The following is a 16,336-nucleotide window of genomic DNA, read 5'->3' on the forward strand; positions in this document are numbered from 1 at the left end:
AATGCGAACAGCTGTATAAACGTCCAGGTGTGAGTAAAATAAGTTTGTTGCGTCGGATGCAAGTTTAATGGCGAAGAAAAGCGATCATAAGTGCACTACACATGGAGCACGGTGACAAAGTACAGTTTTAAGTGCATGATTTCTATATTTTCTCATATCCAAAGCCTTTGCAGGCTTAAGACAGTGCGCTAATTTGTATGTGCAACAAAAAAAGATTTACAAACAAGGATCAGATGCGTGTTCACAACAAACTACTGAACGAGTTATTTCAAATGCACGGAATTCAATTCAACCTACTGCCTGCATTAAACTAGAAGATGAAGATTTCAACTAAGTCTATTTAATGATGGGAGCCAATCGTTGTGTTGTGAAAACGACCAATTGCGGTCATCGCCAGACACAGAGCGACGCGCGCTAACTGGCATAAAAGTCAACGTCTTCACAAAATTGTCCACAACGGCTGTCGACCAGAGTCTGGTGCGAAGAAGACAGCGAAGGAAGCCCATTGGGATCTTCACCGTTCTCGACGAAACTGTCGTGGGTCAGGAGGCCCGAAGTAGTCGGAAGGCGGTTGCCACTCTGGATTTCGACTCTGGAGTTGCTTATGGCTGTAAGTGACATGAAAATGGAAGCATGAGTCTGGATCAATGGATCTGCAGCAATATGAAACTGCATAGCGCGGAAAACTTTAGAGAGATACAGTGTAGGGTAAAGGTTGTATGAACCAGACGAGGCTTCCGACGTCTCGATAGGTTGGCTTTGTAAAGAGCTGCCTTGTTAATTAATCTAGGAGCTTAGGTTTAAGTAGCTCGTTGAGTGACGTCAAGTGGTCTATAATGTTTTGTGTGTGACAGTCTAAAGAATATTTCGTAATGAATAGAACCTTACGTTTCATACAAATTTTTACTGACAAATGTACTTCTGTTCACTAGCACTGAAGAACGGCAAACAAAAAGTAAAACATTTAGAATTACTTTTCGGTAAATTCTCAGTGCGATTCACAACTGCTTTCGGTTCAGGAATCAGAGTACCTTCACAGTTGACAACTGTTGAGGGACGTTAACTGATATGTCTTACGACCATGGAGATAGTCAGTACAGTTGCGCTATAGTAGCGCTGTGACAGCGAAGTGAAAGGACGGAAACTCGCGGCAGCGTCTCAGCAGCGCCTTCATCGAAAGTGATAAAACAAACCCCCTACTGCCAAAAGTTCCGTTATGACACAAAACTAAATTTTTGGTGGAACTCACACACGTACAATGCAACGTAACTCATATCATTTCTGCGGGAGAATATAACAACTACCAGCCCATTCGGTACAGGCAACCATGCACCGGCGAAAGCGGAAATCGCTGTTGCCACAGGGTGTCTTAGGTCAATTACTAGAGAGAGCACTGCAACTGCACCCATTCAGGTGCTATGAGAATTATGCACATTACATTGATTTGTCTAGGCATCGTGCTTGTCGCTTAAGCCGGCGTTCTTAAGTCGTCATTTACTTACTCTTTATTGGACTGCATTCTCAAGCGATCAAAATTTTCTAAGTGCAGAGATGTCATAGGTCTGTTCGCAACAGGCATAATTATTGCAGCTTGTTTCTCGGTTAAAGATACATTTCTTTGAAAACGAAACATTTTTCAAATTCACAAGAGTGCTTGAATCCAAAAGCACCAAGTTTCGTAAAGTCCATCCAGCAATCATCATTCCCTTGTTGGCTGAACCACGGAAATTGCAGCTCCCGCCGACATTAGTGTCTGCGTTCGCAGAAAGTAATTTCAGTACGAAAATACGCTTCCGGCGTCTATACTTTCAAGGCATTTTTCTCCTCACCGACTTGCTCTTCCTAAAAGTGCCTATCCGTATCATTTCAGTCCGTATTTCATGCGCAATGGGTCTTGATAAAACTGTGCTACAGCACTGCAGAGCATGTTTACGCGTGTTCATCCAATATTAACTCCCCGCTCATTTGATATTTCGAGTAAGCCTGGTAATCAAAGAGCGAGACAGAGAGAGAATTATTGCGCAGAGAAAAGAGGCGCTATTTCTGTTCCCTTCAGGGAGCACGCCTCGGCGTGTTTAAGGCAGATGGGAAGGGGAAAGGAAGATGGAGAACAGACGGAATCGCCAATGATCGCCCCATGCAGAGGGCCGTATTAGCAAGGCGAGCAACGAGCACTCCTGCTCATTACACATTCCCAGCTGAGCGTTCACATAGAGTGCGTGCGAACTAGGCGTTCTCGTTGTCAAAGTATACGCTGGTGCGTAGAAGCGTCCCCTCATTGCTACACTCATGCGCCAGTTCTAGCCCAGTGCTTGGACTTAGTCTAGAATCCAGCAATGACTCAAGACGGATTGCTTACAACACATGCTCAGCTGTATGTCACGTGCATTACAGGTACGCTGTGAGCAAGACAAGACGGACAGGAGTAGAAAATCACTGTGCTTGCTTTCAGCAAAATTTATATTTAAAAAATGGGGCGAGGACATCACGTACAATCATAATACATATAAGCACACAAGAATATCCCGATCGTGGCCCTGCACCACGCAAAGCTGCATCATACAGAATGTGTACAGTCGCGTGCAATATGACCTGCAACATGGTGCCCAAGGTCGAAGGCGCCCCAGGATTAGATGGCAGTGCCGGCATACGAACACCTGGTTTCATAAGTACCAGTTATCGAAATCATTATTACTTCTCCTACTTCCACGCGCGTCAATGACATATCACCCGCAGCAAAGCTTTCCATGGCATGCCATATTGCCGATAACTGATATGAAAGAAATTTCCCTCTGGTTGAAACAGCTATCGCCTCAATGCGCAATTTTTTGCTCATCAGAAATTTGACGGGTTATGCGATACCTGTACTGGCTCACAACAATGCACTTGCCAAACATTATATAGCGTTGACATCATCTGCAGTGAACAACTAGTTATCCGTCAACTGGTCGTGTGACGTTGCATTCGTTCTCCCCCAATCTGTCATTGGTGGAGTGGTCTGTCTGTCTAATTCGAACTTCCCACACGTGAGTGCAATCTTTTACGCAACATTGTCAGCGCATTCTGCACATTTCGTGTTACATTCCTTTTGGCAATGTATTTTGGGATCGATGCATTACATGGCCTAGTCGATCGGCAAATACTTCTCAATCTTGTGAGTGCAGCAAACACTACTGCGTTGTTTGACCGCTGCATGGTTTCCTTCAAGTTGTGCGACGCTTTATGAATGCACGGAATGTCAGCCACCTCTTTTTTTTTCTTGTTTGCTGCAGCTTCTTTGTTTTTCGCTATATATTTTCACAAATCATGATGTGATCAGGATGTCCAGCGATAGCCGGCCTTGTTACTTGTTGGCCTAGAATTTCTGACATTTTGTGCGGGCAGGACGTTTTTGAGAGCGTCGACTACGCACAGGTTTACTACGCCCCGTTTCACCACTTTTGAATAAACTGAGCTAATTTAAATGGGGGGTTTATTGCCTCATGGATGGTACATCCAACAATTAAGATGCACGTTTTTGCACAACAGGATACCAAGAAAACGAAGCTTCCCATTTCCTGGGAACACGTAGGTGAGCTGGGGTGGTTAAATATATTTCTGAAATGTCATTAAATCCTTTAGTGCATTACAATCAAATTATTGATATGATTGTCAATAAATAATAAAAATTACCGCCTAAGCGCTCCATACAGATGGTTAACCAGCGAAGCTGAAACGTGCGGTCATATTATGAATGGGTTAATCCCGACGGTTCATTAAGCGATGGCTTGGTAAGCTGTCGGATCCTCGGTACCCAGTTCCAGCTTGTGCTCGGCTGCAAGAGCCTGCTTTTGGGTCCTGGATGCAGCACCGGCACGGCGTAGACGAGCTCGTTCCCGGTTATGCTCGTGGCGTTGCTGATCGAAAGCTGCCTGCTCATCAGGACTACGTATGAGGCGTGACCTCCCATTTCGGAGCCTGAGAAAAACTGCTGTGCGACCGCACGGCTGCGACCAAGAGAAACGACGTCATTACTAGCGCAGCCAATCGCGTGCCTCTCTTTGTCTTTTTTTTTTCGCGCATGCGCTTGGGTTTGCGCCAGGGGCGTTTTCGTCGTAAAGACGACAGACTGGCGAACGGACGAATCGGCTAGCCATATGAAGCTTCGCTGTAAAACTTGTCGACGAATATAAAAACTAGTTTCACAGTGGGCTCGCTGATGTCACACAAGCTTGTTAATCTTGATAAAGCTATGGTTCTTGGGACTGGGGCGATGCTAAAACTAGTCCACTTTCTTTTCTGTTGAAGATAAGCTCCTTCAATCTAAATAATAAAAGTCGAAAGAAAGAATGCCAAAAGAAACATAAAATGAACTATATCGAGTGCAATAACAATGCTGTGTAACGATTGCACTCACGTATGGGAAGCTTTATGTTGGAAAGATGTACCGCTGCACAATGACAAATTCTGGAAGCATGGCTACAATCTCAAACGAGCACATGAATGACAACTACCTGCGCGCGGTAGATGATGAAAATGGACTTCCCAGCTTAACTAGTGAACTCTTGTGAGGAAACACATGAATGGCCCAACCCGTGAAGTTCTTGAACCCGAAAAGTTTGCGCATGAGGCCGATATGACATGTGAACGTTCGCTCTGGATCTTTTGGCTGCACGCATGGGTGTACTCATACTTTCAGATTTATCTTTGCATGGTGCAGCGCCACGAGTATCCCGGCCGCGGCGGGTGTATTTCGAAAGGGCTAATTGCAAGAACACCCGTGTACCGTGCATTGAGTGCACGTTAAAGAACACGAGGTGGGGAAAGGAAATCCGAAGTCTCCACTATGGCGTCTCATAATGATATCGTGATTTTGGAAACCCAGAACTGAATCGAGCGCCCGGATTGCGATATCCCTGCATATATATATATATATATATATATATATATATATATATATATATACACACACACATTGTGTCGGATAGTTTTCTTTATTTTTCACTAATTGCTGCATGTGCCTGCTCTTTTTCTACTTAAGTTCCTCGCGCTGTGCGCCTATACCGATGAACTACCAACAAGTCAAACACATTTGCAAGTCACGCGCAATGCCAAATCATTAAGTCTTGGTTTGCTCAATCGAAACTTCTGCGCATATTTAATGGCCCGTCGGTCCAATATTCGACCGATAGTTGTGGTCTATTCCGAGTTAACGTAGCACTCAGCAAAGACTGAAGCCCAATGCTCACTGCATGCCTTCAACGATATTTTCTTGCACTTCAATTCCTTTTCTTTTCATTTTTTGTTGTGCAGTATTCTTGTCCCTCACTTTAGTGACCAAGTGCAATACTGTGATTACTCTTCTTCGTTTGTAATACCCGAGTCAGGGACCATTATTGCTAAAGTAAATGATGACGATGATGAAAATATACAACGTCACGGGCTCACGAATGGCTCCACTCACTGTGCCTGTGTGGTTCTCCTGACGACTAGGTGCTTGGCGGTGGCCTCCGCCAGCACAGCCCGTCGGCGTGCCAGCGACTTGCGATAGCCGCGGGCCTTGTTGCGGTAGTACTTGTCGTAAAGTTGGGTCAGCGATATTATCTCGTCGTGCACCGTGATGGCCATGGTGCGCAGAAGTGAGAGAACCGCGAACACCACCAGAGCGACGCCGATCATCACCGATATGTTGGAGCGGATGTAGGAGACGCAGGCGTCGACGCAGCTGCGAGTGTAGACCTGTTGGGGGAAGGAGAAAGGAGGGGGAGAAAGACGGTCATCCACCTCTGGCTAGCACGAAGCTACAAAGGCTAAAGACGTCTTCTTCAAACGTAATATTTTCTTTTCCGAGAAACCCGCCTCAGTTTTCTTAATAGCTTCGTCCTACTCTGAGATGAATGAGAGCTTTATTTTTCCTGTAGTCTTTCAGTGATATCATCGGTGAAACGGGGAGGCGACAAATAGCCATCTAGCCTGCTTGAGTTATTCCTGTTTTACTAGGTACATTGTAGTCTACCATTTGCAAATTCGTACTTTATCTTGTAAAGCTTCCTTTGTTTGTAAGGATACCACTGCATTATTTTGCACCAAGTCTTTGAAGGTCAGCTGGTCGTACAGACCACTCAAACAGTTAACGTTGCGACCAGCTTTGGGCGCCAGCTTCATAGAAGTTGTAAGTTTCCAGCAGCTCTGGCATGGTGAATATCTTTCCATTTTATTACAATGTGCCTATATCTTTGTACGGAGTTTCGCCAAGTGGGCCCATTTTCTGGCCGATAAGCAGCGCCTTTTGTCCCGCAACGCAGGCGGGGCAAGCTAAGCCCATCTCCACGTATAGGCCACTATTGCCCGGCCGCCGCGGCGGCGGGGCGTGCCAAGGATACCTTGTCGCCGGACCTCATTGGAGCTCCCAGTCTCCGACGGCAAAGTGCCAGGCCTTTCGTGACGCTAAATGGAAGTTGTCCAGGTAGAAGGAACAGTGATTAGGCCGGAAGATTTCGGTGAGGTCTAGAGGAAGAAACAGGCCGACGGTGCGACCGAGTCGGCGCATAACCAGCATGTGCACATGCAGCGACGGACGGTAGCGACGTCGACTACGGGAGTCACCACAGCGCAGTACAAAAGGAAGTACGCCCGTCAAGTGCAGCAGGTTGCCATGGCAAGCCGAATGCCAGAGTTACCGCCGGACGATTACAAGATCGTCGTGCGCCCCCGAGGCGGTTTCAACGTGCGCGATTACGGGACGGATCGCATTTACTGCTGCCTACGTAACGCGGCGGGTGTAGGCAGAGAAGCGGCCGGGGAAGATAGCATCTGCCTCAGCGTTAAACAGAACGTCGTGGTGCTCAGCACGCCGTCTGAAGACAGAGCCAAACGCTTTGCATCGGAGATCGAGAGTTCGAGGCGAAGACCTATCAAGCCGCCCCGGAGAACACTTCCAAGGGCGTGATTAGGAACACTTCCAAGAGCGAGAGCCCGGCAGACATCATCGCTAATCTAGTTACGCAGCGCAACCCCGGAGTGCTGCACGCGAAACGCATGAGCAACACAGACAACATACTCGTTTTGTTCGACGGATTCCACGTACCGAGATACGTATATTACGGACCTATGCTCGTCAGATGCTCCCTCTACAGGAAGCAGATTGACGTGTGCTACGAGTGCGGAAGGCTGGGACACCGCGCCGACGTGTGCCCCAATCCTAACGACAAGATTTGCCGTGGATGCGGACGCAACAATCCGGCACCTGACCATCGATGCGAGCCGCGGTGTCGACTATGCGGCAAGGGACACTTCATGGGAGACCGCAGGTGCAAGGCGAGATACAACAATCCATACATAGTCAAGCGTCGCCAGCTAGAGTGAAAAAGACAAGAAGAGGAAGAAGCAGCCACGGCGTACGGCAGCGGCTACACCAGCAGCAGCGACTGTAATGGCAACGCAGGCTACTACCTCAGTTTTCCCGAGATAGACCGTCATTCAGTCACCGACAATCGAAGAGGACGCTCGACTAGCCACGACGCGAAGGGCGGCGCGGGAAAATCCCGATCCCGATCCCGCTCTCGCAACCGCGCACAGAGGCCGAGAAGCACGTCGATGACGCGCAGTGGCGGCGGTCCGGGCACCGCAGCTGTGGGCCACATCAACCAACAAAGTCAGCAGCAGCAGCCGTGGCAGCAACAACAAGGTCACAGGAGCACTGAGAAACAGGTGAGCTCGGCGGCTGTCGCCGCTTCTCCCGGCGGCGGAGGCGCTCCAGCGGGCCGCCCTGGTGGGCCCGCCGTCGGCGGCGGCGGTGGGAACTAGCTCGAGCGAGCGATAGAGCGAGTCCTACAGCAACGCCTGGAACCATTAGAATCGATAATAGCTGAGCTTAACCCCGAAAATGCGCTCCTTAGAGAGGAAAATTTCAAGTTGAAAGGCGAGGCTCCACAACCGCAGCAACCACAGCAACGTCAAACGAGGATGCCGCCGTCCTTGGCGCCTCGATCACCGACTCCATCACGGCCTGAGCCGGCCGGGATGGACACGGATGACGAGGGCAGCTCGGGGGAGACGGCGGATGAACGCGATGATCGTCCAGTTACCTCGAAAAGGAACGCACTAGATCCCGCAAGACCCGACACCAAACAGCGATGCGGCCGTTATGAGAAACTACAGAAACGAGTAGACAGCATCGAGAAGAGCCTCGAGGAACGTTTTACAACACAGACGGCTCATATGAACGAAATGTTCAATAACGCGGTAGCTAAGCTCTCTGAACAAATAACACAAATGTCCGCCGCGCACTTGGCGCGCATAGACGACATAGAAGCAAGGCTATCGCCAGCTGCAGGCAGACCAATCAGAACAATGAGCAAGCCCTATGCTAGACAGCAACAACACAATCAGCAGCAGCGAAACACGCTCACAGACGTAGAAACGCAACCGCAGCTGCAACCGGAGCAGCAACCAAGTCGCCTCGATGGCGTCGGGTTAAATTAAACGTAAGCATCACCATGGCTACACACGCAACGAAGCACACTAAAACTGGGAAACAATAAAACACAATCTGGCAGTGGAACTGCCGGGGCTACAGGAGGAAGCGGGGTAATCTCCAGCAATTCATACGCAGCCACGAGACGAAACCGGACGTGATCCTTTTACAGGAGACAAACCGTCCGGTTAAACTAGCTGGCTACAAAGCCATAGACGCGACCGCGACGGAGAACAAGCAAAGAAGGAAAGGGGCTGCACCCCGCGTGGCGGGTGGTGCGGGGCGGGGAGCGATGGTGGCGCGCCGGCCGTCTCCCCGCTACGCCCGTCGCCGGTCATCGCCGTGCTCGTTCGACGTAACGTCACTGTGGCGCAGCGAGAACTTGCCTGCGTAAAGATACCTCACGTGTTGGTAGAATTAATTCCTAAGAGCGGCCGAGGACTCTTCGTCCTTAACGTGTACAGTAAACCCTCTGCAGCACAGATTCGGGGACCTGCTGCGGGGCGCGCGCGCGGCTTCCGGTGACGAGCCTTTACTTGTAGCGGGTGACTTTAACGCACCCCACGGAGCCTGGGGCTACACCCGAGAAACACCCAAGGGCAAACACCTTTGGGAAGACTCGCAAGACCAAAGGCTTGAACTGATCACGAATCCCGCCGATCCTACACGCAGGGGGAACAGCGTGAGTGCCGATACGTTACCAGACCTTGCGTTCGTTTCGAATGTAACAACAGCGCACTGGCAAAACACGCAGGAAGATTTGGGGAGTGACCACGCGCTGATCGAGATCACGATAGGCACGGGCCCGAGCGGTAGTGGTACTAACCCTGAAGGCAAATGTCGTAAGCTCAAACTCGTGAAGTGGGACACGTTCCGCAAGAACCGAGAAGAAGCGGGGCGAGGCGACGAGCCGATTACGGACATGGACGAGTGGACCGAGGCGCCCAGAAGGGACGTAGACGCGGCAACGAGCGACGTTCCGCCCGAGGCGAACCTCGAGATAATTGACAGCAGGTTCATACACATGTGGAAAGCGAAGCGAGCACTAGTAAAACAATGGAAATGTCAAAGACATAATAAGGCGTTGCGCAAAAGCATAGCACAATTAGGCAGAGACATCGAAGAACACGCACTGCAGGTGTGCAGGGCACAATGGGAAGACACGTGCAACAGCCTCGAGAGGCAAATTACCGGGGCGGGCGCTTGGCGCCTTTTTAGACTCATATTAGATCCGGAGGAGACTCGGGCCGCTCGAGGCCACAAGACTCGTAGACTAGTAAGAGATTATAAGGGCGATAACTTCCTCGAAGCAATACGTGACCATTACATTAGGAAGGTCGAAAGCATCTAGCACGCCGAATACGTCGGCGTCGCGAACGAGAAACTAGACGCGGAATTTAACGAATCGGAAATTCGTATAGTCCTGTTCGAATTAAACACTCTATCGGCGCCCGGCCCGGGCCGGGTTACCAACAAGACTCTCCGCAACCTAGACGACGAGTCAATCTCCCGACTCGCGGCCTACGTCAATGAGTGCTGGCGAGGGGGTTCCCTTCCCGAAGCGTGGAAACGGGCCCGCGTTATCATGATTCCTAAACCTGGCAAGCAGGTTACGCTCGATGACCTAAGACCGATTTCGCTTACGTCTTGCGTCGGCAAAGTCATGGAACACGCAATTCTCACCCGCGTAACCGACTTTCTCGAAGATCATGACGCGTTGTTCCCGCACACCATGCTAGGATTCCGCCGCAACCTCTCCGCACAGGACGTATTGCTTCAGCTTAAACACCAGATCGTAGACGACACTACCAGCTGCACTAAGGCAATTCTAGGCTGAGATATTAAAAAGGCTTTTGACAACGTTAAACACGAAGCGATCTTAAAAACAGTTAGAACATTAGGACTAGGACAAAGAATGTATAATTACGTTAGAGATTTCCTCGCGGGCAGGCGCGCATGCGTCGTCGTCGGCGACGAGGAATCGCCGGAATTTGAGACGGGTCCGTGCGGCACGCCGCAAGGATCCGTCATATCACCATTGCTCTTTAATTTAATTCTACTCGGTCTATCCGAGAAATTAACTGAAATAGAAGGATTACATCACAGTCTCTACGCGGATGACATCACCCTCTGGGTTCCCGGTGGAGGATGTGACGGTCACGTGGCGCGAACGCTACAGGCAGGAGTAGATGCGGTTCAGAATTACTTGCGTAGAACGGGCCTCGAGTGCTCGGCTACCAAGTCCGAACTCTTACTCTACAAACACACAAGGAGAGGTCGTAAAACCCTGCGCGAAGAGGAACGGGAATACTCCAAAATACGCATTACATTGCCAGATGGTACTCCCGTACCGCACGTAGAGAAAATTAGAATCCTAGGATTACACCTGCAGGCAAATGGCCATAACGGAGAGACGGTGCAAATACTTCGTCGTTCGGTAGATGACACGATCCGACTCTTGCGTCGCATCACGAATAGACGCAATGGTATGCGTGAAGCGTGCGCGATCCGTCTCGTGCAGGCGTACGCGATAAGCCGCACAACGTATGCTGCCCCCTACCTGAAGTGGATCGGGTCCGAAAAAAACAAAGTCGAATGCATGATCCGAAAGGCTTTCAAGAGTCCATCGGCGTTCCACTCAACGCGAGCACCGACAAGTTTCTAGTGCTCGGAGTTCACAACTCACTTAACGAGTTAATCGAGGCGCACGATGTTGCGCAATACGAACGATTATCGAGGTCAAAGGCAGGTCGATGCATCCTCGAGTCGCTCGGCATCACCTACCACACTCAGCATGGAGAAAAGACGGCGGTTCCCGCCTCGGTTCGCGACTGCCTGATCATCCCGCCGCTTCCCAAGAACATGCACCCGACGCACCACGCCGGGAGACGCAACAAACGAGCAAGCGACCTTCAGAAGAAGTTTCGTAAAAGCAACGAGGCGGTGTACGTAGACGCGGCGCGATATGGAGGAGGGAGAAGCGCACACGAGATCGCGGTTGTAGACCGCACGGGTAAGTGCCTCGCGAGCGCCACGGTGACCACGGGACACACGGAGGCGGCTGAAGAAGCCGCGATAGCCCTAGTACTCGTGGCGGTGCCGAACGCTGCGATCGTGATCATTGACTCGCAGGCGGCAATCCGCGGCTTCGCGCGCGGTCGTGTCTCGCGGGAAGCGGCCCGCATACTCCAAATTTCTGATAACGGCGACTCGTTATCGCCCTCGCAACCCCAAAATTCTACGGTTTTCCTCCTCTGGACCCCGACACACACCGATGTTCCGCTCGCGGGCAACGAGGCGGCCCACGCCACGGCTCGAGGTCTCACACGCCGAGCCGCCGCTGATTATGTGGCCGCCGCCTCCGCCCCCGAGAGCGGGGCATCGGATCTGCCGGATCGGGACACTACAACAGAAATACAGCAACAAGAAACACACTGGGCGTGGGGCGATCGCCTAACCACGTTCAGAGACGTCACCCAACACTATAGACTCGAAAGACGCACATTGCCGGCACCACACGATAAATTGAACAGGAACGAGGCCGTGACTTTACGCTTGCTCCAGACACACACCTACCCTAGCCCCGCTATCTTACACCACTGCTATCCGCGTTTATATCCAACAGACGCGTGCAAAACTTGCGGACAGAGAGCAACGCTGCGACACATGCTCTGGGAATGTGCCGGCAACAACGGTAATCAAACCAGCTTCGTTCGCAACACGTCCATAATCGCGTCCGTTACCAGAGTACAGGAAGGCTGGAGCTCGCTTCTTCCCGACGCCGCCCCGGATGCGGGAGCCGCCGGGGACCTTCTCCGCAGGTGTCGCCGCCGCTGGGACGCGGCTATCAAAAGTTCAGAGCTGGAAGACCAGATCTGTGCAGGTCCGGCAAGCCGAAGATGCCACCCGAGTCCAAGGACTTCAATCCGCCACCTGAGGTCACCACAGCAAGAACTGCCGGACTATTCCTTAATAAAGTTTCTTCTTCTGTGTGTTTTTGTCCTCAGCTAGTCAACTCGGGCCTCAAATAGCAAGGCAATGCCCTGTGTGTTAACGCACATCTTTCCCGATTTCGCACTTACCGCGTTTATAAATCTTCGTGTTTTTATTTTTGCATCATTTGCATTGAATTTACTTTGTCAATCCTTACCAGTTTTTTATGACACTGCGTTGTCTGCTTCTTCTTAAAGGTCCTTTCTTGTCATTTCTGTAGGCCTCTTCCTCTGTCCTGTGTTGACGCTCTTGAGGTGCCAATAACGGTGCGCTCTATCCTTTTTGAGCGCAATCCGACTTTTGTCATCCAGTGCTGTTTCAGTTGTGGGTTTTCCACGCGTCCACAATACGAATACGTCCACCACGCCTTAGCTAACTTCCAATGCTGACAAGATCTCTCGTTGTCAGTAAAGAACGACGTTTGCAAGCGTTAGCGCTGCAATCGTTACTCCTTTCCGGACTCTTCAGATCGTATCACATATGCTTCGGCCAATAAGGGTTCTATGTTTCATTATAGCTGCATTCCGCTTCTCCACCCGCCATCGTTACTTAGTGGCTTTGGCGTTGCGCTGTCAATCACTACGTCGTTGGATGAAATCGCAGCTGCGGTGGCCTCATCTCGATGGTTGCGGAATGCAGAATTGCACGTGTGCCGTGCAATAGGTGCAAGTTAAAGAATCCCAGGGGGTCCCATTAATGCGGAATCCCCCCCCACTACGACGTGCCTCATAATCAGATCGTGTTTTTAGCACGTAATACCCAAAAATTATTACTATTATTATTATTATTCCGCTTTCCCTTAAACTTCAACGTTTTTTGGTCAGTTTTTGAATATGTCTTTCCTTCCTTAATATCCACACCTAGTCATTTAAACTGCGCGACTATTGCCTTTAGTGAAGCCTACTCCACCTTCGAGACTTCTGCAGAAATGAAGGAAAAGCGGTAGTGGAACCCGCGACTCCGGGCACAGTGGCAGGACGCCTTAGCGGCTGAACCGACGTGCCATGACCATATGTCCATACCTAAGTACAGCTGTGGTCGTTGGTTAATTGTGCTCTGCGAAAGGATTTGCACATTTGTAAGGTTGTTCTTAGCGATGAACACCTCCCCCCTCTTCCCCCCCCCCCCACCCCACACACACAAGCACGACCATCTAACAAGCTTTCTAACAGTACTGTCGGTCGACTTTCAGTGGTAATGATAGGAAGGCAACAAAGGCGATGCGCATGCGTGTTATCTGCCGCTGAATGTAGTTCCAGAGTCGTATTCACATTTATTCATGCAAGGAAGGAGAAAAACACCGACACTTTGCAAATTCTCCAGCACTTACAGTAAAACTAGATAAAATGTGGCGCTCGGTCTCGAAATTATCTTGCTTTCATTCTTTTTCTTTTTTGCTTGTTCACGTTTGGGTAAATCTGAAACCGTGACAAGTGGCCACCTACGCTGTTTCAGTACGTCTGATGTGAGAGCAGAGGACGCTATCCAACTCTGACGCACTACTTGGCGCCATAATACATGTGAAGAAAGCTTCCCTCCCGTAGCGTTTCCTTCTTTAGCAAATGGGTATAGATATTGAAGGCAAAAGCGCTACGTTAAGCATGTTTGAAAGGAAAGTCAGACTTGAGCGCAATAAAGATATTCGGCAATGAACCGAGAAAAACCTACGCGGCGGGGCAACACAGGACGTGGAGGAAAGAGTTTCCCTGTGTGTCTCACGTCGTCAGCCGTCTCTTATTGGGCTAAAGTATGTCTTTGCCAAAGGAAATCATGGACCATTTGAAAAGCCGGGGCAGAGAGAGACGCGATAAAGAGGTTGACAATGCTGAACGAGCGCGATTGGCTACTCGGCACTGGAGAAAATGGAAAGGAGGCTGAAACATTGCGAGCATAATAGAGGTAACAGAAAGCGCGCACACCGTCGAGCGTGCGCACGCACTTATACATGGATAAATACATGCACATACAAACACACGTGTACAGCATAAAAAAAGGCTTTTTTGTAAAAGGCCCGATGGCCTAAAATTAATATCTAAAACTGTCCGTAGAGCAAACCCCTGATCTTCATACGATGGGAAGTCACACAAAAGGTGTCCTAAAGTTTATTATGTCTTCCCGAGCCCGGAAAAGAGCTCATAGGCATAATGGTTCTTCAGGTCCCTTCTTATGCTGATATGCTAACAACGTAAAAAAACAACTGTGTTTTCTTTTCTTGTTTACACATGTGACTTATAGATGCCAGTAGCAGCACCTCCGCGTACGCGGGTATATAGTAATCACATCCTCATTTCCTATGTCGTAGGAAACTGCATTCCGTCATAAACAGATATTAAGATACCACATCGTATTCGTGGTGTTCGAACTTCATTGCACGACTGCTTTTGGGCGTACGTGAAGATGCAACGGCTTACACAAAATATTCGTGGTGATTTTCTCAAAAGCTGGCGTCAGGAATACAGCGAGAAGTTTCGCGTGCCTACTATACGATGTAGTATTCGCGGTGACAACGTCATCCCTGTCTCTAACGTTACGCAATCACTTCATAGCTAATTTTCGGGGGGATTGAAAACAAAGTGCGCTTTCATGTATACAAGAGACCTTCGGAGGCTATGTTGCACATCTCCCGCATCGTGTGTCCGCCGCTCTCAGCAAGGTGTGAAAAAGCTTGCAGCCGGCGTGCCAGATGCTGCCAAGGAGCTTCAGCTCGCTGACCTTTTTCCACGCGTCCTGTTCGCTGACGTTGAGCACCCCGCGGCCACAAAACCGGCGCTTGAGGCGCTCCTCCGGGTCCTCGTCCCTCTCCACCTTCCCTTCTTGCCCGGTCGCGTTCCTGATGGCTCGGCGCCGGCAGCAAGACGACGGCACCGAGCAGCGCTCGGAGCTCGGGTTCGACTTGGAGCAGTTGAAGTAGATGTTGTGGTCCCAGTCACGGAAGCGCGCCTCGGTCACGCCGCAGCATTCGAACGACTCCTGCGCAGAGAGGCGTGCGAATTATTCGAAACATTAAAAAAAAAAAAACAATCAGTAAGTCGTTCAAGCTTAATTTTATGTGTCCAAGATCGACGAGAGGTGCGAATGATGGCGCCCCAGAAAAAAAAGATAATCGAGATAGAAAGGTAAAAAGGCGACGAACTATGAACAAAAGTTACGTGCGATGAAAACAAAAGAAAAGGAGAGCAGGATAAGCAGGCGCATAATGATCGACAATCTAGCAGCAGCATAGTTTCGAAACAGAATACATAAGCGAAAGGAGAGATAGAAACTATGAGGCTGGAGAGAAGGTGCGAAGCTTTGAACAGAAAAAAGACAACACGTTTTGAAAGAGAGGAAAGTGTCTGCTGAAGAAAGAAGAAATGCGTAGGGATATGTTTTCATGGCAGTCTTCTGTGGAACCCTAGTGAAACAGAGAGTAGTAGAGACATGTCTTACGAAATGAATAATAATAATAATTATTCAATCATGTTTATTTAACGTGCCCTATAACAACCTTAAGATCTGAGTGCTGGCGCACGCATATATTACAATCCAAAAACACTAGAGGGCAATATAATTTTAAAAAAGGAATGAATAAAAAGAACAATCTTAAAACGATGATTGTAGACACAACAAAGCGCAATGCAAATACGAAAGGAAAATTCGAAGGGTGATGGTTCGGGCTAGTGCGTTTTCCGGGAGACTGTGTGGTACAGCATGAAGCGGGACAGGGGAGGCAGGAAAAAAACGGTGATGGCATATTTACTTTGGCGGTGAGCAGTGATGGGATATTCATTATTCATCCTTGTTTTTTGTGTTTAAGTTGCTTTTTATGTCGTTTTCCTTCTGTATTTTTATATAACACCTTATATAACACAAAAGAGTTGCAGTTGGCAATGAGCACTTGCCCTCCTT

General features: G+C 49.5%; 1 protein-coding gene across 1 annotated transcript; it reads right to left on the reverse strand.

Annotated features, from left to right (window-relative positions):
* Positions 1-87: 87 nt before the first annotated feature.
* LOC140219504 (uncharacterized) lies at positions 88-16,102 on the reverse strand. The gene is made up of 3 exons (XM_072289326.1): positions 15,161-16,102; positions 5,444-5,718; positions 88-608 (listed from the first exon to the last, which is right to left on the reverse strand). Exons 2-3 carry the CDS (start codon positions 5,656-5,658, stop codon positions 515-517), a joined length of 309 nt encoding a protein of 102 aa, XP_072145427.1. The 5' UTR covers positions 5,659-5,718; positions 15,161-16,102; the 3' UTR covers positions 88-514.
* Between the last annotated feature and the right edge of the window lie 234 nt (positions 16,103-16,336).

The sequence above is a fragment of the Dermacentor andersoni genome, chromosome 7 (assembly GCF_023375885.2).
Source record: "Dermacentor andersoni chromosome 7, qqDerAnde1_hic_scaffold, whole genome shotgun sequence".
Lineage (NCBI taxonomy): Eukaryota > Metazoa > Arthropoda > Arachnida > Ixodida > Ixodidae > Dermacentor > Dermacentor andersoni.